Below are 25046 nucleotides of genomic sequence, written 5' to 3'. Positions count from 1 at the left end.
ATAATGCTGCATAATATAATAACTCATTAAGTTAAACTTGCGTTGATCGTTAAGGTTGAACATTATCAAATTTGTATAAACATTAGACAATAATTGTGTTAGACTCTCATCTACGAGCGTCCGCGCTCTAGTCTCATTGATGTTCGTCATTATTCGTTAAACTCATTTCGATCCGCCTGGCTTGGCTGCCGCCATCGCCGCCATCTTGGCTTTGCGGGCTGCCCTCCAACCCGGAGATTTGATTCGTAGGACTGTGAGACACACCGTTAGCATACAAGCTTTCCAAGAAGCGACTATGAGGGTGACTAACCAATCACAGCGGACCCAACGAGGACCAAGTCCAACAACGCCAGTCCAGTGAAACACCATCCGCTTCCCATCTTGGAGACGAGAGAAGGGATCACAAGCGCGGCAATGGCAGCACCGGGATTCCTGAGCATGTTTCCGAGTGCAAAGGCACCTGCGGCCTGCTGGGCTACGCACTCGGTCAAGAAGGCCGTCGTTGCCACAAACACCCAATTCATTCCGAAGCCGGCTGTACAGAAGTCACACACGTCAGCGCTCGAGTTTACGTGGAATGGGAAGCGAAAACTAAACGATCTATTCCTATATCGGACAAGAACTTACTTAAAAACGTGGCAACAAGAACGGCGGCGGGGTGGAGTGAGATATCGACGAACCACCCGTACATGGCACACCCGCCGGCGCAAACAATGACACCCCAGATCTGGTCTGCGAGTCTATTCTCGGGGTCGACGGTATTGTCAGGAGACGCCTTGACTGCACGCGCCCTACGCCAGTCCGAGAAGCGTCCGCCGATCAAGGAGCCCGCAATCATGGCGATACCGACGGCGAGGAAACCGGCGCCGACGCCTGCGCTGGACCAGTTGTAGCGGTCGGTCAGCTCGGTGGGGAGTTGCACGGCGATGGCGAAGTAGGTCGAGTAGAGCATGGCGGTGTTGAAGGACACGATGCCGATGGGTGGGTAGCTGAAGAGGCGCCAGTACATGAGCAGGGTCGGCTTGGGAGGCGGGGGACCCCTCTCCGACTCTGGTGCCAGGGGCGAAGACAGCTTTGGAGGGAAGACAATGAAGCTAGCTTGGGAATAAAGCCTGCCGCTGCCTACCCTGGCGCGCAGGGTCTCTGGAAGCATGAGAATGATGATGATCCAGAGCACGAAGCCGGCAATGGCTGTGAGGGTACAGTCAGTATGGTTCAGTCCGGTACTGGTTGAGGGGATGGAAGGATCACCAAGGAAGCCAAAGATCCAGCGCCACGATGCTGCCGTCAACGCGCCTCCAATGACTGGGCCGAGGACAGGGCCGAGCTGGGGGCCTAAGAGGAAGATGCTCATTGCGAATGCTCTCTCTTTGGGCGGAGTGACCTGAGAATCGGGTTAGCAAGGTGAGCGGTGGATGTGCGGTAAGTTCTCTCGAGTCACTTACATCGGCGACAGTGCCTGCGCCCATCGACACGACAGCCGCAGACCCAAAGGCCTGAACGATGCGAAGAAATACAAGAGCGCCATAGTTGGCTGGTACGGCGGCCAGAAGGATATTGGCAACGATGTAGATAGAGAGAGAGATGATGTATAGTGGTCTCCTGCCCTTCCAATCGGCGAAACTGGCCCAGAATAGGGGCTGGTGGGGTGTAAGCGTCATATTCTATCTTGAACGTGGGGTTTGAAAGGCTGGTTACATACACCGAAGGCGAACGTGAGCATGAAAACGGACACGGTGACGTTAATAGCCGTCGCGCTTGCGTGGAACTCGTTCTCCAAGACGGGCAGAGCAGGGAGGTAGATGTTGCCGGCCAGAGGGCCGAAACAGCCGGCTACGGTGACAACGATGAGGATGAAGCGCTTTCGCCATGGCGAGAAGGCCGAGTAGGCCGGCGGCACGCCGGCTTTCTTCTCTGGGTCTCCGGCGGATTGGGCTGGAGGTAAAGGCGACGGCGGCGGCTGGCTGGTGGTGGTGGTGGTATTAGCCGGGGCCGGCACCCCCTGTGAAGACATTGCGTGATCTTTGGTGGGCGTTACCGTGCCCGAAGTCGATGGACTGGAGTCGGCCATCTTTGACAAAGGATTCTGAACAAAGTAATACAGATAAGATACCCAAAGAACGAAAACCAAGAAGCAAAAAGACGGAAACAATGTGGACTGATGGAGAAACACAGGCGTCAAAAGCCAGCAAGCGGTAAAATGAAGCAATACTGCTTCGGTGATTACCGTTGTTTCTGATCTGGACGGATCAATGTGTAGAACCTGTTGTAAGTAGGGTAGGTAAGGTATGTGTGAACGATTCAGTGTCCATTTAATAAACCCGCTGACTTCTTGGGCAAGCTCTTCTCAGTCTTACACGTACTACGTACAGATCAAAGGCAGTGATCAGGAAGGATCCGTCCGACCCCGGCCCCCCTGGTCAGCTCTTGCTGGATCCTCATCGGGGCACTGCCGCAGTTCCCTGGCGGGCGTATGCGGGGAGGCTCCGCCCAAAGTACCGGTACCTCTACGGCCGAAATACGTACCTGAAAGCACGTCCCGGTCCACTTTTACGCCAACCCGCCTTGGGAAAGTCTAGAGAACCTCATCAAACTCTCTTTCTCTCGCTGCATCTTCTTCTTCCTCCATCCCTTGTCTGGTTCTTCTTGGCATCACAACTCGCATCAGGCCCGCTTGGCGGCCAATCAACCTTCCCAAGGATGTGGCCTTTTGTTCTTTACTTTGTCTGGTGCGACTGACCGATACGTGGGGCACCGCACAGCCCGGTGTGCCGCTGACTGTGGTCCAGGTCTGCAGACTGACTTGTACGACGAACTTCTGATATCGCAAGGCACAAATGTAATGTTCCATGCTCAACCACCAACTCGCATATGCGGTCTATTTCGAGAAGACGACGAGGCCTCTGTTCATGTCTACAGTGATTTCTAATCCTGTCTTCTAGCCTTCTCCTACATGTCATCTCTAGGCAGCTGGAGTTTCTGCTACCTTACTTTGGGTAGGGCTGAGGAGAAGTAAGGAAGATTACTTCCATCTTGTCGAAAGTCTCATCTCGATCCTTGTTTCTCGATCCTTGTAAGTGTCACCGTCGCTTTTTGTCTCTCCTCGCTTCCTCGGAACATCGGCCCTTGAACATATAAGCTTGTTATTTCTTTGTCACAGCTTTGACTGACACCGTAAATCACAGCCACCCTTCACGACGAGATGCTGTTGTTTTTGCTAGAAGTTTTACTCCTCGGAGCGCTGCTCCTTGGGCTCGTTTACTACTTTCTTCTCTTGCCTCCTAGATACCCGCAAAACATCCCAGCGATACCGTTCTGGGTAGCCCTCATTCCCTTCTTCAAGGACGTTGATCAGTCGGACATTTTCCGTCAGTACATTGACAAGCCGCTGCGTACCCACGGAGCAGTCAGGATTTTTTTCGGCGCGCAATGGAACATCTTGGTGCATCGGCCCTCGTATCTGGTTGAGATATTCAAAGACGAAGACTTGTACGAGAAGAGCGGCAACCAGAAGAAGATTCCTCACAGCGTCCTGGCAGAGTTCCTCGGCAAGTGTCCTTTGCCACCCATAGTGCTTCGCAAACGTTCTAACCCGCAAACAGGCGACAATATTATCTCGGCGAGAGGCGACGTCTGGAAGAACTATCGTTCGGTCATCAAGCCAGGCCTTCAGAGGACCTTCGATGGTGAAATCATCGAAAGCAACGCAGTCAGCCTGTGCCGTCTCCTTCGCGAATCCCAAAAGCGGGCCGGCAGTGGCGGCGGCGGCGTTGCTGTGCAGGATCTGTTGCAGCGGTATTCGGTCTCCAACTTCACCGAAGCCGTGTTGGGTACCAAATTGCATGTAAGTCGCCCTGGCCCCCACGACAACGCCGAATCTAGCAGGGGTGTTTCGCAGCGTGCTGACCGCAGCCGATTCTTCGTAGGCACTCGACAGGGCAGATGCTCCTATCAATCTCCTCCAGATGGCGGTCAAGAGGGAGATCTTCAAGCCCATCTTTATGAGCTTTCCGTTCCTCGACAGGTTGCCGCTCAAGTCTCGCTTGGCAGCCCGACGCACTGTGGGCCTCTTCAAGAACGAGCTCAAACGCGCGCTGCAGGCGAGCCACCACATGCCTGTGGAGAAGACAACATCCCTGTCAGACCAATACGACGACAAACTGGGCAGGCGCATGCTCGACGCCAGAGCATCGGGCATGTGGGATGAGAAGCAGCTCCTCGACAACCTCACCGTAGCATTCGTGGCCGGTCAAGAGAACCCGCAATTACTGATGATATCGAGCCTGTATCTCTTGGCAAAACATCCTGTAAGTCAGCAAACATACCCAGGCCCGTGCCGTCTCACGCGTGCATTCGTTGCTGACATGACTGGTGGGGTGTTAGGACGCGCAAGAGGCTTTGCGCCAAGAAATCCTTTCCAAGGATGCCAAGTCTTCAGCAGATCTGGCCAAAGAGGACATGCCGTATCTCACCTCGCTCATCTACGAGTGCCTACGCTTGTTCCCTCCTATTGGTCAATTGATCAACCGGAAGGCGGCGGAGACGGCGCTGCTTGGCGGCGACGTCGTAATCCCAAAAGGGACATATGTCGGCTACCACTGCTATTCAACAAACCGATGCCCGACTGCGTGGGGTCCCACAGCAGACAAGTTTGACCCCGGACGGTTCGTCTTACAAGTGCACATCCTTTGCAATATCATGAAGCTCACATTCGCAGGTGGGGATCGTCCTCAGAAGTCATCCAGCAAACCTATCGCCGCCGCCGGGCAAGGGGGGAGTGGATCAGCTTTCATGGTGGTAAGACGGACTCCAGAGGAAGAGTGGTGAATCATTTTGCCATTGTAGTCCTGCTAACTCTATCCCAGGCAAACGCGCATGCCTCGGAGAGAAATTCGCAATGTTGGAAATGAGGACCACCCTGATCCAGCTGGTCCGCGAGTTCTCCTTCACTTTGGACCCGATGTGGGTTGACCGCAAGACTCCGGTAAGTTTAAGAGTGCCGCTGCCTATGTCCCCCCGGTAGACCGAGCTCCTCCCCAATCTTTCTAGATTTTCGGCGCTGACGAAAAGCTTCTTGTTCGCTTTTTCCCCAGGCCGGTCCCCTTTACCCTCGGGCACTTCGGTTGGTTTTGACAGACAGGGTTGACGATGAAAAGAGCGTCGTGAACTAGACGAACATGAGCGATCTACGGGTTCAGGCGGTTTTGTGTAGATTGAGTTTTGATTTGCTCTCTGGGGATTTAGGGTTACAAAGTTTGATAATCATAGTATAATAAGACGCTACCTCCCGATGAACAGGTACTTCCCGCATCATCCCTGACCGAACTCTCGGTTCTCCATAATTCAGAGCCAGGGGTTTACGCTTCTAAATTAATCGACAGGCATGATTGGAGAAGACCGCTTCGATCTTCGTTCAAATGCATCAGAAGCGAAAGTACGTCCACCCAATGGAAAGCATCTCCTCTACGTATCCGTACATGAACCTCACGGCGACCCGAATGCAACTCCAACTTTCGAAAAGCCGCAATCCAACGCCAAGAGAGCCGCGCCGTAGTCGGTGCATACTGCGTATGCTGGCTGCGGTATCTTGCGGAATCTCAGCAAGCAGCCTGCCTGCACTGCGGGCATGGCAATGCAAAGTACAAATAAATATATGCACTCGAGTGGAAACATCTTTTTCACGCGTGAGAAATCGGGTGGGGGAATCATTCGCTTGCCATTTTTGCAAGAAATGACCGCCATGCGGCCCATGGAAGCGCCCCCCCCCCCCCCCCCCCCCCCCCGTCGGCACATCCTTTGACTTTGAGTTTGCCGAAGTCTTCGAAAATGAACAACGACGACGCCAAGGCCTGACAGCTTTGAGCTAAGAGAGAAGGTAGTGGAGTGTCTTGTTTTTTGCCTTCGCCCCAAGGTGATCTTAATGGCGTGATGTTAATGGGATTTGATTAGTCGTATTGGTTCGTTCGGACGGAAGCCTCGACTTATTCTTAGTCTGTGCCGAACAGCGTTTTTGTTCTTCCAGTCTTTCTCCTGGAGGCTCGTCTTTTCCAACGTCGAGACTGACCTCCCTTCTCGACCAACGACAACCGTCGTTGAACGATGCTGGCAAACGTACCGTCGTACCCCCACTTTCCATGGACACTTGAATCCTTGCTTGCTTCTCGAGGGGCTGACCATGGAATCCCATCATCAGATGGCCTCTTCCTTGTAGTACGCACCCCAAATAGCGTGTTCGTACCTGTACACAGTACAATGAGCCTGAACGACCCCCTGGTCACAGCTCTATGGGGACACAAGACCTGAATATCTTGTGTTACCCCAAGGAACTCGGTCTTTCTCAGCAAAACGGACGAATGCGAGGAAGAATAACCAAGAGCCACAAGAAGGAGGAACGAAGAAAAAGGTCAGGCTCCCTTGGCTCATCCGCCTGTCGCCCGCTACAGGCATCTTGTTCATGCCCCCCCATTTCTGCAGACTGCCCCTCCTCTACTAAGCATCCCACCCAGCCCTGCTGCTGTACCCTGTACATGTACAACGATATTGGTCCTTTCCTTTCGCATTTCTTCCAAGTTGGGCGAAGCCTCGATTCAGGATTCTTCGGTGATCCCATATGTGCAACCTGTCTGTGGGCTACCTTAGACTAGGAAGACTTCATCCCCTGTCCCGCCACCTTCCTCTGCTGAAGAACTTCTTGCTAAACCCTCCTCCTTCCTTCGGCAACCATCGGGGCTTCCTTGTGTCCATACAGCCAGCACATCTGTCTTATTTTTGTTCCTTCCTGTGTTGAGCTGACAGTAATCCCATCTGCGTTGAAGCGGCACAAACGCAATCCAACGCCTCGTTTTCCTCTTGGGTCTGTCTTGGTCGTACGGGGGACACATTTCACAGCCCGCCTCGGTATTCCTCGAGTTGAAGGAGGACGTTTTTCTCACACAACCTACCTGAACATAATCGTACCACCTGAACCACGAGCCGCGTCCAATCGGATCAACCAGGCCCCCAACGGAAGAATTCTAGAAGTGTTGGTGTCTTCTAGAGTTGCTCGACTGCCTTCTTATGTTTAATGTTATAATAAACCCTCCTTGAGAGACTACCGGATTCTCTACCTAATCAGTAAGCCACGACATCATTTCGAAACTCTATAATTCCCTAATCACTATTCAAACATTAGACGACACATATTCTTAATCCCTTTTTCTTTTCACAATGGAATTCTCCAATGACGGTAGTTCCATGTTTCACCGGTTCCAGGCCGCCTTCGTCCACGACGGGCAGGGACAGCTGCTGTACTGCACCGGGCCGCAGAAAGGCTACGTGCAGCAGCAATGGGAATCGTCCATCAGCCACAAACTCCCCAGCCAAAAGCTTCAGACGGCAACAGGAAAAAACACAACGGCACCGAGCAAAATCGTGTCCGCAAACCTCGACGGGCCGTTCTCGGGCTCCAAACTCTATGAGATGCAGCGGAGCGGTTCCAACACGACGGCGGGCTTCATCATCGACGCCGCTGCTACGTCTCAGCAAGACACGTCCAGCGCACAGTTTGATGACTTTTTCGTCCAACTGCTCCTAGACCAAGCCGACTTTGCCATCAGCGACGATGAGCGGATGAAGTGTGGCACCTCTACGGCCTTCCCTACGGACGCCACATCCGAGATCGTCAGCCTTTTTGATAGCTTTCTCAGATATCAGGGCAAAGACGACCAGTGGGAAGCGAGCGGCAGGGTTTATTTCACGGAGCGTGTTCGGCACTTCACCTCGCAGCAGGCCAGAATCGAGCTCTGTCTTCCTGCATTCCCGTGTAAATCTTCAAATACCAACAAGGTCCTCGGCAAAGCCCCTGACCGCGGAGAGCAACTCGCTCTCGAGCGACTTCACGAATTTGTAGAGGCTATCGAGAGAGTGTATGAGCCCGGTGCCAAGATGTGGATTATCAGCGACGGTCACGTCTTTAGTGATTGCAGTAAGTCCAACAAAAGAAGAAAAGGGGGAGAAAAAGCAATGTTCATGGCTTATAGAACTGACAAACCACTTAGTCGGAGTTGACGATGAAGATGTCGATGTGTACGGCGAGCAGTTGAAGGAGATGAACCGCGCAGTCGGCGTCAGCAGAGGCAATACTGATAGAATCGGCTTCAAGTCGCTCGTCGACCTGTTTGAACTCAACGAGTCAAAGTCTCAGCACAAGCTCTCGTCGCTGTCGAAGGATCTCAACATCCCGGACATAGAGCACCACGTTGAGACGAAGCTGACGCTAGAGGCTGAGCTCTGCAGACGGATCCTCATGGCGGGCTGCCAGCCCCAGGAGTCTGCGGTGCGGGCCAAGATCAAGTCCCAGAACCCGGCCATTCTGGCTTTGTATCGCGGGTTCTCGAGGTTCATGCTGGAGGACCTCGAGCTTCACCCTTTTACTCTGGGCATGACACGAAGTCGGAGGAAGAAGTTGTCGCCCAAGGTGGCGTTTGAGATGATCATGGTAAGCAAGACGTGCAGCACCAATCACATTACGTTGTGATTCCCCTTTTGTCTCAGATTGCTAACTTAATGAACAGAGAAACCAAGCATACTCTAATCTAGTCGAGTTGCTTCTTCCTAACCATGTCCGTCTCTCTATTCACGCGTATGTTCCGTCTAAAACCAAACCCTTTCGGCCAATATGCTTGAGTCTAATATGTCTCGATTTTATAGCCACAACAACGCCGGCCCCAAATTCGGGATTCAACTCTTCGACCCCACCGTCGTCCGCGCCGTCGAAGGCCTCTCGCCGGATGGTACGCCAATGACCTCCCGTGACCTGCTTCACATCCCCACGCCATGGCACAACTGCGTCGTCGAGGTGGAGGGCAGCCCCTACCTCCTCGTTACCAAGGCCAGTGTCCCGCGCCAAGCGGTGAGCCTAGGCGCTGTGACCGGTGAGATCTCCACCAAGAATGCGCCCTGCTTCGTCCTCCGGCCGAAGAAAGGCAACCCTGCTGCTGCTTCCAAGAGGAGTAGCGAGGAGAAGAAGGAGGAGGAGGATGAACAGGAGGTCGCCGTGGCGCCTGTTGCCCAAAGACCTATCGTAGCCCCTGCACCAGTCCCAACTCAGAGGCCTAGGGCTGCTGCGAAGGGCAAGGGGCGATTTGACTGGGTTCGGAGGCTGGCTGCATTCCCAGTTATCGGCTGGCTTGGTATGATTTTCTATCACCGCTTTGTGGAGACGTTTGTTTGAAAATGGGGTATGAATGAAGATAATGGAGTACAACACAAAGCGTGTGAATCGGAGTTGGACAAATGGGAAACGGGGGTGTTAGTTAAATCAGGCGTTTTGTTTTTCTTGATAGAAAATGTCTAATCTTCAATCAATCATACTTCAAGCAATACTTGCTCATGTTTATGTACCTATTCCCTGTTGCTGGATCTAGTTCTATGTTGTCAAAGTCACTGTACTTTGTCGAATATTCCCAGGGTCTTGAGCAAATTACCCAATGCGGTAATGTTCTCAAACGAGCGCGCCAAGAAGTCTCCAGCGCATCGCTTTGCGAAGAAACACAGGACCCCTACCACTTACAGATCTGGGCTGAAGAAACATGTCATCTTAGGGATTCAGCGGGTTGGTTTACCAAACCCGTCAGTGAGCATATTATGAAGGAACAATTTGCCAATCAGATCGTCGCACAGCATCATGGTCCTACCCCAGCCCACTGATGACGGGGCGCGCATTTTGGGCAACTACCCACACCCATCTGCGGCTGCTGTTCCCGGAAACATTTAGATGAAGTGTTGTGGATGATTTATCCGGAAGGTGAGGTCAATGACCCCTCTTCCCTGTGCCACGGAAAGGCATGAACCTTCCTCTGGAAAACGAGGACCTCCCAAAACGTGTCGTGATATAAGCTTGCTCTTCCCCAGTGAAACCGTCATTGTGTAGCTTGAAGATAAACATTGTAACTTCCCTACGTCGCTGTTGACTCGGCGGGTACATTTTATCACTTTCCTTCGCTAGAATGATTTTCTCCCATGTTCCTACACGGCCCTCCATCTCCCTGATTGGCCTCCTGCTGGTCTATCTCGTTACGATGGCCGCAGCACAAAATGAAACTCAAACCTCTACCAAGGTTCGGGAGTGTAAGTGGTCCCCTTTGCACTACGTTCCGGATTCTGAATCCTCAGTGTACTACTACGCATGGCCTTCGTACTGACAAAAGTCGCAAAAGGCATTCCTCGTCCCTCGACAACAAGCACAACATCATCATCTCCTACATCCACGTCAAAAGCCCTACCGAGAAATTTTGGCATGATCGTCAACCGACCCTTTGAGATGCTCGACGTCTTTGGACCTCTCGATGCCCTAGGATTGCTGGCCAAGAACCACCAAATGAATCTGTATCTCATCTCCGAGACAATGGATCCCGTCACCATCGAGCCCGTTTCCGCTGCCATGAATGCCAAAAACTCGAGTTTCGTAAGTGACAATTTGCCTATCCATCCCCCCTCCCGACCCCTTTTCCGACGGAGCAACAGCTTCCGCGCGGCGTTTATACCCAAATTGCTCAATGCTGACGTGGACACCTACGCTTAACGTACAGTTCCCCAAAATCCTCCCAACACACACATACGCAACAGCACCAAAGGACATTGAAGTCCTCATGGTCCCAGGCGGCCTCTGGACGCGCTCACCCAACCTCAACGCCACAATCTCCTACATCAAGACGACCTACCCGAACTTGCGCTATCTCATCTCCATCTGCACCGGCGCCTCCGTCGTAGCCCGCGCCGGCGTTCTTGATGGGCGCCGCGCGACGACGAACAAGGCTTCGTGGGCGAGCACCGTCGTACACGGGCCCCGGACCGAGTGGGTGGCCAAGGCGCGGTGGGTAGTCGACGGCAACGTGTGGAGTTCGTCGGGGGTGTCTGCGGGCATCGACACGACGCTGGCTTTTATTGACGAGGTGTACGGTGCTGAGGAGGCGACGTCTATTGCGGATTTGATGGAGTATGAGAGGCATACGGACGCGAGTTGGGATCCTTTTGCTGAGAAGTTTAATGTCACAGATTCGGCATGAGGTGAATTGGGAATTGGTTTGTATGCATTCATGAGGTGCTAGAAATTTTCCAAATGAATGGCACGCAAAGAATGATGCTTGGGAAGGTTCAAGGAAATCGTAAAGAAACCCATGAGTAGACTCTGGCAATGGGATTTAAATGTAATTACCCTAAACTTCTAACGTGGACGTGGAGTCCAGCTAATCATTAAGAAGACATAGAAACGGCTAAGGGCTGAACCGTGAACGTAGAAAAAGAACATTTCTTGACTGCAAGGCTCTTTGCAAAACACTTAGTCTCCTTTTCTCCATAATTGATTGGCGTGGTGCAATTGATACGTCTTGTAACGAAACTTTCCACAAAGGTAAGCTTTGTTAGTCTTACTCTCTACATATGCGTGGGTAAGCATGTAAAGTGCGATGCAATCTTTTGGTCATGAACATAGCGCTAGTTAATCAGTAACTCAATACAGCCAATATTCTAGGACTCTAGACTCTAAACTCTAGAGTCTCAGAACCTCTTCAATCTCGGAGTTAGTAAGCAACTTTGCTTCTCAACGTTTTCTAGTGTTAAACAAATACTCAGTGAATATCGAGTTTACTTGTTGATGAGAATTTCGCAACCAATCCCAATACAGGCTTATATGATTTTGGTTGCCATGCCTAGATTGCTCTAGTTCAAAGACACTTGTCCATTTCCCACTGAGGTGCAACGAATAGTCTCTCAAAGTGAACTATGTTTAAGAGAGGCTTACAGTATTAATTTCCTGAACTCCACATAATCTTTGCTAACTTCAATCTAGCTCTCAACTTGCTGTCTGTTTCCCACCTAAACTCAACCTTTGCACCCTAACAACAAGAAACCAGCACTAGGAATTTGGCTGGTTTATTGCAACTATGCAGAATGTCTGCAATTAAAAGGTCTGCTCACGAGAATAATTATACGTCATGCTCTGGGGATTATGACTTGTAGCACAACTCGTTAAAAAGTCAGCCGATTTTCAATAAGGTCCTTAAAACTGATGCTTGAAAACGACACCATCTGCCCACCATGCAACGTGTAATTCAGCCTGTTACGTCTACCACCAGCTCCACCCGCGCCAAATCCTCCCGTGTGCAGCTCTACATGCAAGCATTCCCTAGATCATCCCGCCATCAAACATCAAAGTAAACAAATGACAACTGCCGAACGGCCAAGTCCATTCGTGTAACGTGAGAAACACCACGTGCCAGACGCCTTATCTCTCTCCATGTCTGACCCTCAAACAGCTCGCCACATGATATCCAAACGTTCGTCCGTTGCAACATTATTCCATACTCTCAAGTCTTAGAAAACGGCTCCACATCCTGCTGTTACATTACCATGGTACGAGTAGCATTGCACAGAGCCCACCAGCAGGATCTGGAACAAACCGCCGAGAAGGGCCGTCAGGCGACCCAACAGCAGCAGAAGCAGCAGCAGAAGCAGTCTTAGTAACAGTAATCTGCAACCGCAGCAAGTCCCAGCTCTTGCACGATGTGAAGCAAGCTAGTCTCAGTTGTATTGCTATTTACGTTCCGCTCACCCCATTCTCACGTTCCACAAACGCGGTGTCTCTCTGGCCTCTTCTCAATCTCACCTGACCTTTGAACGGTACGGAGTACATCATGTATGTCCCGACAAATTTAGAAAACGGTATGAACCGTCTTCCCGTGCAGTTGCGTCCATGTAGGTCGTAGGTACGGTATTCTCCGCAGATACGACGGTAGCAAATCTTGGGAGTCTTGGACCTTTGGGAATCAGAGACATCTCCAAGGAATTAAAAAAAAAAAAAAAAGAGGGTATTCGTCCATTTCGAGCAAAAGTTACGAGAAGTGTCTGCCATGTGTGTGGGGGTCCTACAGCTACGTGCGTATCTCCAGGAGGGCGTGAGTTCCTTGATGTCTTCGAGAACGTATGGAGCCTGTGTGTTTTTAATATTCTTCCCTGTCCGGTCCCCTTGGTAATTAGTTGGCATCCGTACGGAGAGAGACAGACGGTGGAGAGCGGATTTGGACCATTAGGATCGAGCGCGCGGCACGCACGCGGGATGCAACTGTCCCCATTTGCTTTTTCCTGCAGCCCGGTGGGAAGCCGAAGACGTGCAGCGCAGAGCACAAATGGACGTGCGCAGCAGATTAATTCCCCCAAAAGAGAGAGAGTAGGAAAGGGCTGCCGGGCTGCATCATCACAGCTGCAAATGCACACCATCGGATCACCATGACGGACCCCTTCTTTCTTCACCGCCTCTGTCTTCAAGTGCGCGCACGCCGGGGGAAGGGTCCGGAGGAGTGAGGGGCCGGCAATCTTGGACCCCTCGCGGCAAGCAAGCGAGCTGGGCTTGTGGCTGGCTGCTCAACAAATGGTTTCTTGGTGAAGGCCTCATTTTCAGGTGCATTGTGGCACATTTCCGTTGCCCGTTACGGTGCAGCAGCGTCGATGTACAGATATGGAACCCGCTGATCCAGTCCAATCCTCCATCTTCTCGGCCACAAAGCTAGTGGACAATTGGACATGAACCCTTGACCGCCCCCGGCCGTCGACAGTCGCCCTGCGTGGCGCCAAAAGACTTGATAATCTTGCCAGCGTTGCGCTATCCGTCTTTCGTGATAGTTCAGGGTGGCGCGCGGCAGGGCATGCGACTTTGACAGGCTTCCCGGAGGTCCATCCTGCTAGGCGTTCCATCATCGACGTTGCATACCGTTATTTACTAGGAGAAATTAGATGATGGCGAAAGCAGCTCGGGGCGACCGGGGGAGCCAAGCCAAGTGGCAAGGTGCAAGGGGAACACGAGGGGTGAAGAGCTGCCGCCACGATGCGACCACGAGACATGCGGCAAGCAAGGTGGTGGCAGTTGCAGGGCGGCGGGGGTCAGGGATGAACATCTCCCGGGACGTTTCATTGCGTCGACGGCGCGCATGGCGAAAGGATGTAGGGTTGTGGTGTATTTGTAGTAGTGTAGTGAGACCAACGGCGGAAGCACGAGTTGCATCTCCCCGCTGGCCGGGTCAACGGCTACGGCCGCAGACTAGTCGAGGCGATGCGATGCGATGTGATGCGGTTGCACGAAGCGAGAGAGGGGAGGGCGTCTGAGTTTCAACGTCGTTCTATCGGCGCCGGGCCCCCGGGGGGAGGCAGCAGGCTTGGGATGATGCATACTGCTAGTTCCAGGGACCCAGAGATACGGCCGCAACACTTGCAGGGCCCCTCATGTTGAAAGGAGGAGTCATTGGCCCGCGAGAAAGGTCACCCACGCCCCCCTCGCCGTTTAACCTCCATGAAGCGTCGAGACGAATAGGATATTGTCACCGCTTTGGACTTCGTACGCCTCCTCTCCTTCAAGTTCCCAGTCTGCGTCATTGATGAGGGCAAGGATGCCAGGGCGACTACATAGACCACGTTAGCGTTGCATTCGATATAGCTACTCTGCACGTTCATCGCAGATTTTGGGAAAAACTCCAGAGTGGCGATATACGGCGTGCATAGGACAGACAACATCGGGGTGAGGATAGGAGAAACACAGAGCAAGGAGAGGCCGAAATGAAGATATGCCCAAGGATGGAGACGGCGCGTGGGTGATGCGACTCTAAGACGTACAGATGACCATCGAGGACGAAAAGCTCCTTCCTGGAGTCCTTCATCGTGTTCTCGCATAGATGGTTGATGAGAAAGGCAATGTTTGCGGGCTTGCCTTCCTTGTTCACCGCCGGGATAGAGAGAGCGTGACGCCGCTGATCAGAGAAGAGCATCTCCAGGCCGCCGCTGCCCACCAGATACCATGTCAGTTATGCATTCGTACCTGAACGATATATGCAAGATGCAAATGAAATCGTCCTCGGGTCGACCCCATCAGCCTGCGTGGAAAGGTCTCAGGCCAGAGTCCGGGAGACGGGACCGGTCCAGAGGAAACACTTTGCTTGAGCCACAGGATGGAATACAAGAGAGACGAGAGACGAGAGTAGAGAGGTGAGCGGAGAATGGAGACTCACGAGAACTCGACAACGACGGCGATCTTCTCCCCCGCATCTGCAGCTTCTGCGGCCATTTCTTTTCTTTTGTGAGGCTTGGTAATATAAATCTCTCACGATATCCAAAGTACCGGCAGCTGCGAGACGTCGGAGAATAGATGAAGAATGTGAGATGTAATGGTAATAAAGTTTGTTTGCTTGTCAGATTGAGACGCGGCACGGCACGGACAAATGTGAGAAAGATGCGATGGAAGGAGGGATGGATGGGTGGATGGCAGGTCAGGCGTCTCTGTAAGGCACGGGTGGTGGTATCTTACCTTAGGTACACGGGCTGTCACTACCTTAAGGGCCTGGAGTTTTTGGGGGGACGGAAGGCCCTGAGCACACGGGCATCACTGGATCAGGCAGTCGGGCCAGGCGCTCCGGTGGCAAGCGCAAGCCTCTGCCGAATGCCTGTGGAGCAAACGGTGCGGCGGCTCAAGCGCTGTAAGGCGGGGCAGACAGGCGCTCCCCCCGAGGGATGCCCCGCCCCCACTAAGAAATTTTCAACTTCACCTCTTGATTGTGACCCGTGAGCCAATCACATCGCCGCATTTTGTCAACCCTCAGAGTCATTCCTCGACGCAGCATCTCAGGGCGACGACGAGAGAGAGAGACAATATGGCTGGCACACAGCCTTCAATAGAGTACCTGTCAACGGGAGCCAACAGGCAGACCGCCGTCGCTGACTGGAGCCCGTGTGGTCTTCTCGCCTTTGGCGCTGACTGCAACATTGCGTTGTGGGCGCCAACTGTAAGCCCTTTCCTCCAGCCCGCTACTCGATGTCCCTATGCTGACGATAGATAAATCAGTCACAAAATGCAGAGGGAATCACAACCCTTCTAAGTGGGCACAAGGAGGTTGTAAAAGCAGTCAAGTTTTTACCCCAAGTGGATGGCGAAGACCGCAAGCTCCTCGTCAGTGGCTCAGATGACCAAACACTCAAGGTCTGGGCAGTGGATCCAAAGACGAACCAAGGGGAGTGCATTCAGACGGTACACGATCACTCGGCACCCGTGAACTGTATCGCCATTCTGCTGTCCAAGGGGGCCCATAAACAGGTTCTTCTAGCTTCAGGGGCTGCCGATGCGACCATCAAGATCTGGAAGCTTGACGGCGGCCAGCTGCAGCTGCGCCAAACTATCAAAACCGCTCCCAAGTACTTTCCCCTGTGCTTGGCTCTCACAGCGCTCGACGAGGCCGAAGACGTCTTTGTTCTAGCCGCAGCGGGAACGAAAACGTTTGTGCAGATATTTGTCGCCGCTGCGGGCGAGGGGACAGTCGACTTCAAGCTCCAGGCTACTCTATCAGGCCACGAAGGCTGGTTACGGTCCCTAGAGTTCACATGGGAGAAGGCAGAGGCGAACAGTGACCTGCTCCTTGCTTCGGCAAGTCAAGACAAGTACGTCAGACTCTGGCGTTTGCACTTGGGCCAGGAGCTGCCATCACTCGCCGCAGAAGGTTCAGATCCTCTCAGTGGTGCCTATCTGCCGGGAAAGTCTCCCTCAAATAAAGCCCACCGGCTTCAGTCCGGCGGCAAAGACTTCTCCATTACCTTTGAGGCCCTTCTCCTCGGCCACGAGGACTGGATCTACAGCGCAAAGTGGTTCACGAGCCGCGAGGGCAAGCTCCAGCTGCTTTCTACATCCGCAGACAACTCCCTCGCCATGTGGGAGGCTGACAGCACCTCGGGCATCTGGGTCAGCATGGTCAGGCTAGGCGAGATCAGCAGAGAGAAGGGCGCGACGACGGCGACGGGCAGCATCGGTGGCTTCTGGACGGGTCTCTGGGCACCCGACGGCAAGTCCGTCGTCTGTCTCGGCCGGACGGGCAGCTGGCGCCGCTGGGTTTACGACGACGAGCGCGACCAGTGGAAGAACGCCATCGCCGTCAGCGGCCACACCAGGACCGTTACAGGCATCGCGTGGTCCCGCGACGGGGACTACCTCATGTCCACGAGCTCGGATCAGACAACACGCCTCCACGCCCGTTGGAAGCGCGGTGATGCCGTCACTGGTGTCCGTTCGTGGCACGAGATGTCCCGTCCCCAGATCCACGGCTACGACCTCAACTGTATTGACACTCTTGGCGCATCCCAGTTCGTCTCAGGGGCAGATGAGAAGCTCATGCGCGTCTTCAGCGAGCCGCGCGCCGTTGCCAGAATGCTCCAGACCCTCGGCGGGATCGAGAGCGGCGCGCCCGCAGAGTCCATGCCAGACGGCGCCAATATGCCCGTGCTAGGCCTCTCCAACAAGGCCATCGACGCCGTCGACGACGACCAGGAAGTCCAAGCCGATGACCAGTACGACCGCGAGGCCGTCGACCCGGCCACCGTCGTCCGCAAGTCTATGCTCGACATTGACCACCCGCCCTTTGAAGAATCCCTCTCGCGCCACACCCTCTGGCCCGAGACGGAGAAACTCTACGGCCACGGCTACGAAATCTCCTGCCTGGCCGCCAGCCACGACGGTAAGCTCGTCGCCAGCGCCTGCAAGGCGAGCTCTCTCAACCACGCCGTCATCCGCGTTTTCGAGACAGAGCGCTGGACCGAGGTCAGGCCACCACTGGCGGCGCACACCCTAACCGCCACGAGGCTGCGGTTCTCCCCCGACGACCGCTTCCTCCTGAGCGTGGGCAGAGATCGACAGTGGGCCGTGTTCGAGCGCGGGAGTGACGGGCAGCAGTACTCGCTCCTCCAGGCGAATCCCAAGGGCCACACGCGCATGATCCTTGACGCAGCGTGGGCGCCTCTGTCGACGGATGATGGTAGCAGCGGCAGCAGCAGCAGCAGCAGGGTCTTTGTGACGGCAGGACGTGACAAGAACGCCAAGTTATGGGTTGGCAAGGAGGACGCAAATGACGAGCAAGGCGTCAGCAAGACCGGTTTCACTCTGGCTTCGAGTATTGCCTTTGACGGGCCCGTCACGGCAGTCGACTACCTCGGCAGACAGGGTGCCGGTGGCGAGCTCGTCCTCGCCGTCGGTACCGAGTCTGGCAAGATATCTCTTTGCACGCTGGCCCCTGAGACTTTCCAGCCGGCCGGCACACTCCAGCTTGCGTCGAGGTAAGTTTCCCCTCTTGAATCCCCTTGATATAATTTGATCATGATAGCTGACCTCCCTCCCTGAAGCCTCTGCCTCCCGAAGCCGGTCTCGCAACTGGCTTGGCGACCATCAACGAGCGAAAGCAACACAGACGAATTAGGTATCGCCGGCGAAGATAGTTCCTTGCGGGTATACAGCTTCACAGGACTAGGCGCACCGTCCAAGTCCGACGAATGAATGAAATGAATTTTACGTTTTGAAGCACGCGTTCCTACTCCCCCATAGACACCCGAAGGCTTTGAGATCTGGGACCATGTATGAACGGGTTCTGAACTAAGAACACACGCGTCGCCGCATGTGATGTGAGTTTACAGTATGTATATGTAATATGCCTTTTTTTCGTATCCGAACCTGAACTGAATGAACTTGGTTCATATTAAAGAATTCTCCCAAAGAAACGCCTGCACCAGAAGCGGAAAAAAACACACGTTTGCGCGCAACATGCGACACGCCCTTCGAGCTCTTCATCGGGCGGTCCGCTCATGTTCGCCATTAAGATCCTCCCACAGCTGCTCGTCATCTCCTCTCCCTTTCCAATTCGTTCATTCGGCATGCATCGTTGTCATATAGCAGAAGTGCGTGCGTGCGTGCGTGCGTGCGTGGCAAGAATACAGCAGAAAAGCCATACACAGAGGGTTCTCTGCGCTCCCCCTTTTACAACTCCTTGACGAGCTCGACCGTCTGCTGAGCCAGCGCGGCCGCAGTGGTGCCCGTCTTCTCGGCCATCAGCACGCTCTCGACGGCGGCCTTTGTGAACTCGACGGCGTCCATCACGGTGTCGACGACGGCGTCGATCGGGTCGCCGTGCATGTAGAACCAGGCGCGGCTCATGAGGAAGGCGATGTGCTGGGGCAGGTAGAGGACGGTGGCGATGATGGTCAAGCTGCTGAGGAGGAAGAGGACGGTGTCTGCGGGAGAGGAGGATTAGCTGGGGGAATTCTCGTGCGATCTTTGGATATGGTGGATCTTGATAACTAGAGGAAAAGGGGTGTGGGCGGCGGCTTGTTGCGGATGTATACGGAGAGGAGGGCGCAAAAGGGCATGGTAGATAACGTACAAAAGATGAACTTTTCCAGGGGCGTGAAGATGTATACGCTGAAGGTGACCTCGATCTGGTACTGCTTCAGGTGCAGCCACTTGCTGAAGGACTGGAGGGCCGACATCTTTTGATTTCTTTGTAGGTTCTCGGAGGAGTTTGTCTGGTCTTAAGGGGGAGAAGGGCTTCGACCGCTCGGTTCTCGCGGTTTTCGACGGAGGTTGAGAGTTCGCGGTGGCGGCGACCACGGGGGGGGGGGGAGAAAAAGGAGGTGGACGATGGTTTCTTCTCGAACGAACGTATCGCGGTTGAAAAGTAGAAAGTTTACTTTGCCAATTCGTTCATAGACTGTCGTGTTGACGTTCGGTCGTATGGAAACACCGAGCAACCTCAGTGGAAATCGTCTTTGCGGCGAGGAAGGGAGTTCGAAGGAAGTATGCGGGTTGGGAAAAGGCGAACTCTAAGGTATCGTCCGAGGACGGGGTTTGCGTGGGACGGGAGAGGGAATCTTATCAGTGAAATTGGTGGCCCGCCCACGCGACAAAACAACCACCAGAATGACTGACTGAGCAAGCAAAAGGCACCACCGCCAAAAAGCTGTACCCGACAGATCCGCAGGGGAGAAGCACTGACAGGGAAAGGATAGAAGAGAGGTTCCACACTGCCAGCAAAGTAAAAGTGGAGAGTCAATTTACAGGTCGCCAGTCAGTAAAGACTGGGTAACCTCAACCTCTGATTGGTCGCCTCACTTCCCAAAACCTCCGAATTAGCAGTTCAGCACAATGGAAGTTCGTTCTCAACACCTCATCGTCATGCACCTCCCGTCCGGCCCCCAGCCGTCCGCCGGCTGCTGGCACTCCACATCCGAACCGGTCCCATACTGAACGACACGGCCCACCACGCGCGCCGTGAAGTACGATCCTCGAAACCTCACCAGCAAGCCTCACCTCACCTCACATCACACCAAGCACCAACGCCACCCATCTCCAACAATCCGCAAACCCACGGACAATGGCCCGGCGCGCGCGATGCCTCTTCCTCTACCCCTTCTAACCCGTCTACCCCTCCTGGCGAGCGCATCCAACGCCAATGCCTTCATGCGCCGAGGCCCTACGCCTACGGCGGCGAGGCCGGCATCGCTGCTGCTGCTGCCGCTGCCACTGCCCCTCGTCGCCCTCTTCAGCACATCCCCCTCCGCATCGCTAAAGGGGCACCAGATGCCACCTCGGCCCAAACCCCCTCCAGACTCCGATATTGAGGAATCCTACCTCAAAGGCAGCGGGCCGGGTGGTCAGAAGATTGTACGTTGCTATGAAGTTCAACCCGCCGACACCTTACCTGATGCTCGTCCTTCCATTTCTGCCAACCAATGCAATGCAATGCGGCGGGACTCGAGCTTGATGCAAAGACCGCATGACTGACTAGTAGCTTTCCCGTCATGTTCTTCGTTGCTAACCACCCCACCTTTCCAACAGAACAAGACGAGCTCGGCCGTGCAGCTCAAACACATACCCACTGGCATTGTCGTCAAGTCCCAAGCAACCCGATCCCGGTCCCAGAACCGCAAGATTGCCCGCGAAATCTTGGCCGAGAAGATTGACAACTTGCAGAATGGCGACCAGAGTCGTGCCGCCATTGTCGGCGATGTGAAGCGCAAAAAGGCCGCCAGTGCATCCAAGAAGAGCAAGAGAAAATACCGTCAGCTCGAGGAAGAAAAAGAAAATGATGAGGCGAGCGAAGCTGGAGCTAGTGAAGAAGCCGTTCAAGACGAGACGAACCGCGACCCAAGCTCTGAGGATGTAAATACCTCTTCTACAGCTGATCCTAGTTCCACTGCACAAAGTAAAATTCCGCAGCGTTGAGCGTCACTTGGTCGCAAAGGGCCACACTGTATCAATAGATCGGTCCATTTCTACTCCTGGCTAAAGCATTCTCGTGAAATTATAACATCACTAAAAAAGCGAGTGTGCGAAACTCGGGAACAGTAAGCAAAGTGTATTGTATGATCGACCTCAGTTGCAGACGTATCCGCCCCTATACGCGCCCACGCGCACCCTGCTACAAAACAAGGACCAAATCTTTCTGGAGAAGGGTCGACCCAAACTTCTTGACCATGTCAACAACTTTTCGCCAATATAAGACCTGACTGCGGTATATGCAACGCCGTGGAGACCTTGCACCGGTCGTTGCCTCTTTGGAATCGATGTGTTTTCGGAAGGGCGAGAATGTGGTTCGGGAAGTAAGACGCTACATCATCATCAGCATTTGCCGCATGTTACGGTTTCGCTCCACCATCAACTTACCTTAGAAGCACTTGCGGTGGACAATGGAGGGACCGCTCTCGTCGTACTCCTGCTTGGAGATCCACATCTGCTGGAAGGTAGACAGGGAAGCCAAGATGGAACCACCGATCCAGACGGAGTACTTGCGCTCGGGGGGAGCGATAATCTTGACCTTCATGGAAGAAGGAGCAAGAGAAGTGATCTCCTTCTGCATACGGTCGGAGAGACCGGGGTACATGGTGGTACCACCAGACTGTAGAGTTGTTAGTTGCTGGCGCTAGATTCTGTGATCGCTGTGGAAAACATACCATGACAATGTTGCCGTACAGGTCCTTACGGACATCGACATCGGACTTCATGATAGAGTTGAAGACGGTGACGTGGATACCGCCAGACTCAAGACCAAGGACGGAAGGAGCGAACAGAGCCTCAGGAGCACGGAAACGCTCGTTGCCGATGGTGATGACCTGACCGTCGGGAAGCTCGTAGGACTTCTCCAAGCTGGAGGACTGGGAAGCGGTCTGGAGCTCCTGCTCGAAGTCGAGGGCGACGTAGCAGAGCTTCTCCTTGATGTCACGAACGATTTCACGCTCGGCAGTGGTGGAGAAGGAGTAACCGCGCTCAGCGAGAATCTTCATGAGGTAGTCGGTCAAGTCACGACCGGCCATGTCGACACGGGCAATGGCCTGGGGAAGAGCGAAACCCTCGTAAATAGGGACAACGTGGGTGACACCGTCACCGGAGTCGAGGACGATACCGGTGGTACGACCGGAGGCGTACAGAGACAGGACGGCCTGGATAGAGACGTAGAACGCGGGGGCGTTGAAGGTCTCGAAGACGATCTGGGTCATCTTCTCTCTGTTGGACTTGGGGTTGATGGGGGCCTCAGTCAAGAGGACGGGGTGCTCCTCGGGGGCGACACGGAGCTCGTTGTAGAAGGTGTGATGCCAAATCTTCTCCATGTCATCCCAGTTGGTGACGACACCGTGCTCGATGGGGTAGCGGAGCGTCAGGATACCACGCTTCGACTGTGCCTCATCACCGACGTAGGAGTCCTTCTGGCCCATACCAATCATGATACTGTGCACGTGTTAGGTCGCGGGCGCGGGAAGCGGCATTGCCGCAGCGAGAGATGGACCTACCCATGGTGACGGGGGCGACCGACAATGGAGGCTAAGGGACAGTCAGTATCAACAATCTCGAGTATGGATGGCCGAATCGGTATACCCCTGACGGAGAAGATTGCGGTCTGCGGATGAGGGGGAACTTACGGAAGACAGCTCTGGGCGCATCGTCACCGGCGAAACCGGCCTTGCACATACCCGAACTGGAATCAAGTCAGAACCGAATTCATTGTAGGATATGTTGTATCGATGGATCATGTGCCAATGGGTTATCGGGAGGGCTGACGATTGGCCAGATCCCTTCGAGGGCCCAGGAGGCGGAATGGTCGGTGAGACGGCGGGGAAGCTTACCCATTGTCGATAACGAGGGCGGCAACCTCCTCTGTACATATATACGTTAGCAAGTGAGGCAGAACAAAGACGGATGTTGATAGAGTCGAGCATCGCGACTCGGATGAGGCCAGGGGAGGTGAGGCGGCGTCGGAGTCGTGGAGGGAGTGAACTGCTGGCAGAGATGGAGATGGCGTTACGTACCTTCCATTTTGAATTAGGTTGTGGGTGAGGACTGGGAAAATAGAAGAAATGTAGAATCAAACGAAGACAGCTCACTCGATTCCGGAATCGTAGGAGCGAGATGGAACTGGCAGAAGTCCTGAGCGGATGGCAAAGAACTTGGGAGAGGGCGTCGATGGGTGGTGAGGTCGAAAGTGGGAAAGGTTACGGGAAGATGAGAGGTAGTCGATTTTGGGTGGAGGAGGGGGGAAGAAGGAGAAGAGTGGGAATGGCAGGCACAGTGTGCGGTGAGCGCTCTTTGCCTCCTCGGCGTTTCGTTGGCTGCTGCGATTTGTCCGGCGGGCCAGGTTTCGATGTCAGAAAGCAGCTGGAGACCTAACCCGACTTGTGGGTGAGCAAATGGACGTGAGGTGGTGAGGTGGGTGGGTGGTGGGCTGGGCAAGAGCGTGGAACAGGTGGCAGAAAGCGGCAGCGCCGCCCCGGGGGATTGAGTTGCCGCTTTAACAAAGGAACCGCCCATTGGGGGGGACCTGGAGCATTAGGAGCATTGGGACTTGCCCGCCAGGAGGCACTGTGACTGAGGTGGGAGGCTGCGCGTTTCTCTCGCCTCTCCCCGTCTCTTCGGGGACTGTGGCCCGTGCTTTTGCTCCTTTGCTGCTCGGGGGCTTTACCTAGGACTGGCAAAGTAGTGTGGTGGGGTACGGGAGGGAACACACTTCTCACTCACTCACTCACCCTTTTTTTGGTGATACCTACTGGGGTGCGAAGGCAAAGAGGAACCTCTTGATATTGCAGACGAGATGCGCGACCCTCCAAGTATCCGTATCGTCTTCTTTTCTCCGGCCTGGACCGCTGATTCCGGTGGCTGAAGTTGATATGGGTGCTGTACCTTCAATTCCGTTTTGATGCTGGTGGGCAATGCAAATATCCCGTCGATTTTCGGATAAGTACACTTTTACTGAATTCTCGAGGCAGGTATCGTATCCGAATGAACGTGGAACAAGATTGTTTCTCAGGCTTTTCTCGCTGTATTCAATACAGCAAACACGAATACCAACAAGAAGCCCGTCAGGCCCCGTGCCTTATCTATCCGCTTCAACCTCCAGGCAGTGATTATTGCAACAAAGAGCATTCGTCACCCTATCCGTCAGTCGCCATCTGCTCTCCAGGCAGCTTGAAACCGACGGTGAGAGGTGCTCACGTAACCTCGTCCTCCATGGCCTCGACCACGGACCAATCGAGCCAAGCCACGGGCCCAACAGTGCGCCGTTTCTCCTCCCGACTGTGACGCCTCTAATATCTTCAAGGGCATCCCCACATCCACAACCTGCACGCACGCTACGGTCTAATGAGAATACAAGGTTGACCCAGGCCAAGAGCATGGGATCATGGGAGCCAGCCTGGCCGAGATCATCTCGCGCCGGGAGGACAGCATTGCAGCAACGACAGCACCAAGTAGCGGACACAGTACCGCGAATCCATTCCATCTCTTCATGGACTGTGGAACGGGGGGCCGCTCCTCGACGCCCACGTGAGACTCTCAACAAGATTCCCGCCGCCGCCGCCTGGTTCATGCTCGATGCTCGATGGCGGCGGGCGGATTTGCGCCAGCAAACCACATGCCAGCCGTCCTATTGCTCGTCCATTCGTCTCCAAGTCGTACGTCATCTTTTTCCGTAAGCAGCAAAGACACGGGCAAAAGTGCCAAGCAGGCATAATCTATTTTGGTTCACAGAAATATTATCTGCCTTCTTCCCGTCGTCTGCATAGCGTACATAGCACGTCGGGCTCGCGGAACCAAAGGCGGCGACGAACGGGCACGGAAGCACAGCATACGGGCCAGGCAGTCTAGCAGTTACCTCAAGGCACTCCGAAGCCGACAACACCGAACGGGCCTGCCTAGCTACCACCTGCAAGGGCCGTACTCTCCTGGACAG

At 54.1% G+C, this 25046-nt stretch overlaps 10 protein-coding genes across 10 annotated transcripts; 5 read left to right on the top strand and 5 right to left on the bottom strand.

Annotated features, from left to right (window-relative positions):
• Positions 1 to 18: 18 nt before the first annotated feature.
• Positions 19 to 2328, bottom strand: BDP81DRAFT_5128 (major facilitator superfamily transporter). Its single transcript, XM_060595805.1, has 6 exons — positions 1703 to 2328; positions 1446 to 1640; positions 1252 to 1384; positions 628 to 1191; positions 311 to 535; positions 19 to 251 (listed from the first exon to the last, which is right to left on the bottom strand). The coding sequence occupies exons 1-6, from the start codon at positions 2069 to 2071 to the stop codon at positions 163 to 165; spliced, it is 1575 nt and encodes a 524-aa protein (XP_060451544.1). The 5' UTR covers positions 2072 to 2328; the 3' UTR covers positions 19 to 162.
• A 722-nt stretch (positions 2329 to 3050) lies between these two features.
• BDP81DRAFT_412787 (cytochrome P450) lies at positions 3051 to 5307 on the top strand (the record flags this gene model as incomplete). Its single annotated transcript, XM_060589240.1, has 7 exons — positions 3051 to 3548; positions 3603 to 3844; positions 3927 to 4307; positions 4384 to 4664; positions 4718 to 4797; positions 4866 to 4984; positions 5094 to 5307. Coding segments are annotated over exons 1-7 (1522 nt in total), but the record flags the coding sequence as incomplete, so codon positions are not given.
• Positions 5308 to 6896: 1589 nt separating this feature from the next.
• On the top strand, positions 6897 to 9358 carry BDP81DRAFT_5090 (pyoverdine/dityrosine biosynthesis protein). Its single transcript, XM_060595713.1, has 5 exons — positions 6897 to 7113; positions 7172 to 7963; positions 8037 to 8476; positions 8553 to 8620; positions 8689 to 9358. The coding sequence occupies exons 2-5, from the start codon at positions 7207 to 7209 to the stop codon at positions 9209 to 9211; spliced, it is 1788 nt and encodes a 595-aa protein (XP_060451542.1). The 5' UTR covers positions 6897 to 7113; positions 7172 to 7206; the 3' UTR covers positions 9212 to 9358.
• A 700-nt stretch (positions 9359 to 10058) lies between these two features.
• Positions 10059 to 11045, top strand: BDP81DRAFT_388424 (DJ-1/PfpI family protein; the record flags this gene model as incomplete). The annotated part of the gene is made up of 3 exons (XM_060587117.1): positions 10059 to 10107; positions 10197 to 10444; positions 10569 to 11045. 3 exons carry the CDS (start codon positions 10059 to 10061, stop codon positions 11043 to 11045), a joined length of 774 nt encoding a protein of 257 aa, XP_060451541.1.
• Positions 11046 to 14223: 3178 nt separating this feature from the next.
• On the bottom strand, positions 14224 to 15305 carry BDP81DRAFT_5052 (ubiquitin-like modifier 1). Its single transcript, XM_060595639.1, has 3 exons — positions 15033 to 15305; positions 14641 to 14805; positions 14224 to 14429 (listed from the first exon to the last, which is right to left on the bottom strand). The coding sequence occupies exons 1-3, from the start codon at positions 15086 to 15088 to the stop codon at positions 14312 to 14314; spliced, it is 339 nt and encodes a 112-aa protein (XP_060451540.1). The 5' UTR covers positions 15089 to 15305; the 3' UTR covers positions 14224 to 14311.
• Positions 15306 to 15671: 366 nt separating this feature from the next.
• Positions 15672 to 18331, top strand: BDP81DRAFT_456473 (WD repeat domain-containing protein; the record flags this gene model as incomplete). Its single annotated transcript, XM_060593173.1, has 3 exons — positions 15672 to 15803; positions 15863 to 18114; positions 18181 to 18331. The coding sequence occupies 3 exons, from the start codon at positions 15672 to 15674 to the stop codon at positions 18329 to 18331; spliced, it is 2535 nt and encodes an 844-aa protein (XP_060451539.1).
• A 435-nt stretch (positions 18332 to 18766) lies between these two features.
• Positions 18767 to 19448, bottom strand: BDP81DRAFT_5012 (uncharacterized protein). Its single transcript, XM_060595530.1, has 2 exons — positions 19212 to 19448; positions 18767 to 19062 (listed from the first exon to the last, which is right to left on the bottom strand). The coding sequence occupies exons 1-2, from the start codon at positions 19315 to 19317 to the stop codon at positions 18809 to 18811; spliced, it is 360 nt and encodes a 119-aa protein (XP_060451538.1). The 5' UTR covers positions 19318 to 19448; the 3' UTR covers positions 18767 to 18808.
• Positions 19449 to 20434: 986 nt separating this feature from the next.
• On the top strand, positions 20435 to 20920 carry BDP81DRAFT_269259 (peptide chain release factor class I/class II; the record flags this gene model as incomplete). Its single annotated transcript, XM_060582918.1, has 2 exons — positions 20435 to 20491; positions 20666 to 20920. Coding segments are annotated over 2 exons (312 nt in total), but the record flags the coding sequence as incomplete, so codon positions are not given.
• Positions 20921 to 21494: 574 nt separating this feature from the next.
• BDP81DRAFT_444227 (actin) lies at positions 21495 to 23137 on the bottom strand (the record flags this gene model as incomplete). The annotated part of the gene is made up of 6 exons (XM_060591807.1): positions 21495 to 21725; positions 21781 to 22552; positions 22615 to 22645; positions 22744 to 22799; positions 22948 to 22978; positions 23131 to 23137. The coding sequence occupies 6 exons, from the start codon at positions 23135 to 23137 to the stop codon at positions 21495 to 21497; spliced, it is 1128 nt and encodes a 375-aa protein (XP_060451536.1).
• On the bottom strand, positions 22987 to 23911 carry BDP81DRAFT_4881 (uncharacterized protein). The gene has a single exon (XM_060595238.1). The coding sequence runs from the start codon at positions 23627 to 23629 to the stop codon at positions 23144 to 23146; it is 486 nt and encodes a 161-aa protein (XP_060451535.1). The 5' UTR covers positions 23630 to 23911; the 3' UTR covers positions 22987 to 23143.
• Positions 23912 to 25046: the final 1135 nt, after the last annotated feature.

This window comes from Colletotrichum phormii, assembly GCF_030913505.1.
Source record: "Colletotrichum phormii strain CBS 102054 chromosome Unknown BDP81scaffold_1, whole genome shotgun sequence".
NCBI classification, from domain to species: domain Eukaryota; kingdom Fungi; phylum Ascomycota; class Sordariomycetes; order Glomerellales; family Glomerellaceae; genus Colletotrichum; species Colletotrichum phormii.
The sequence above is the reverse complement of the archived record's forward strand: the minus strand, read 5'-3'. Positions and strand labels throughout refer to the sequence as shown.